The sequence below is a fragment of the Sinocyclocheilus rhinocerous genome, unplaced genomic scaffold, assembly GCF_001515625.1.
Source record: "Sinocyclocheilus rhinocerous isolate Xijiao unplaced genomic scaffold, SAMN03320098_v1.1 C34783095, whole genome shotgun sequence".
Lineage (NCBI taxonomy): Eukaryota > Metazoa > Chordata > Actinopteri > Cypriniformes > Cyprinidae > Sinocyclocheilus > Sinocyclocheilus rhinocerous.
The window spans coordinates 1-307 of record NW_015726973.1 but is presented as its reverse complement, the minus strand read 5'-3'; the positions used below and the strand labels follow the sequence as shown (position 1 = coordinate 307).

Genomic DNA, 307 nt, shown 5'->3' with positions numbered 1-307 from the left:
ATCTATGATCCCTGGGACACCTGCAGCGATGCTCCCAGCCACGGAAGCAGCCAAAATCTACCAGACCAACTATGTCAGGAACTCTCGTGCCATCGGGGTCCTGTGGGCCATCTTCACCATCCTCTTCGCCATCGTCAACGTGGTATGTTTCGTTCAGCCCTACTGGATCGGGGATGGCATGGACACGCCACAGGCCGGCTACTTCGGCCTCTTTCACTACTGCATAGGTAATGGAATTTCCCGGGACCTGACGTGCCAGGGAAGCTTCACAGAGTTTAGCTCCATCCCGTCTAGCGCCTTCAAAGCT

At 55.7% G+C, this 307-nt stretch overlaps 1 protein-coding gene across 1 annotated transcript; it reads left to right on the top strand.

Moving 5' to 3' along the window:
• Positions 1-10: 10 nt before the first annotated feature.
• Positions 11-304, top strand: LOC107734662 (lipoma HMGIC fusion partner-like 3 protein; the record flags this gene model as incomplete). Its single annotated transcript, XM_016546630.1, has 1 exon — positions 11-304. A coding segment is annotated over exon 1 (276 nt), but the record flags the coding sequence as incomplete, so codon positions are not given.
• Positions 305-307: the final 3 nt, after the last annotated feature.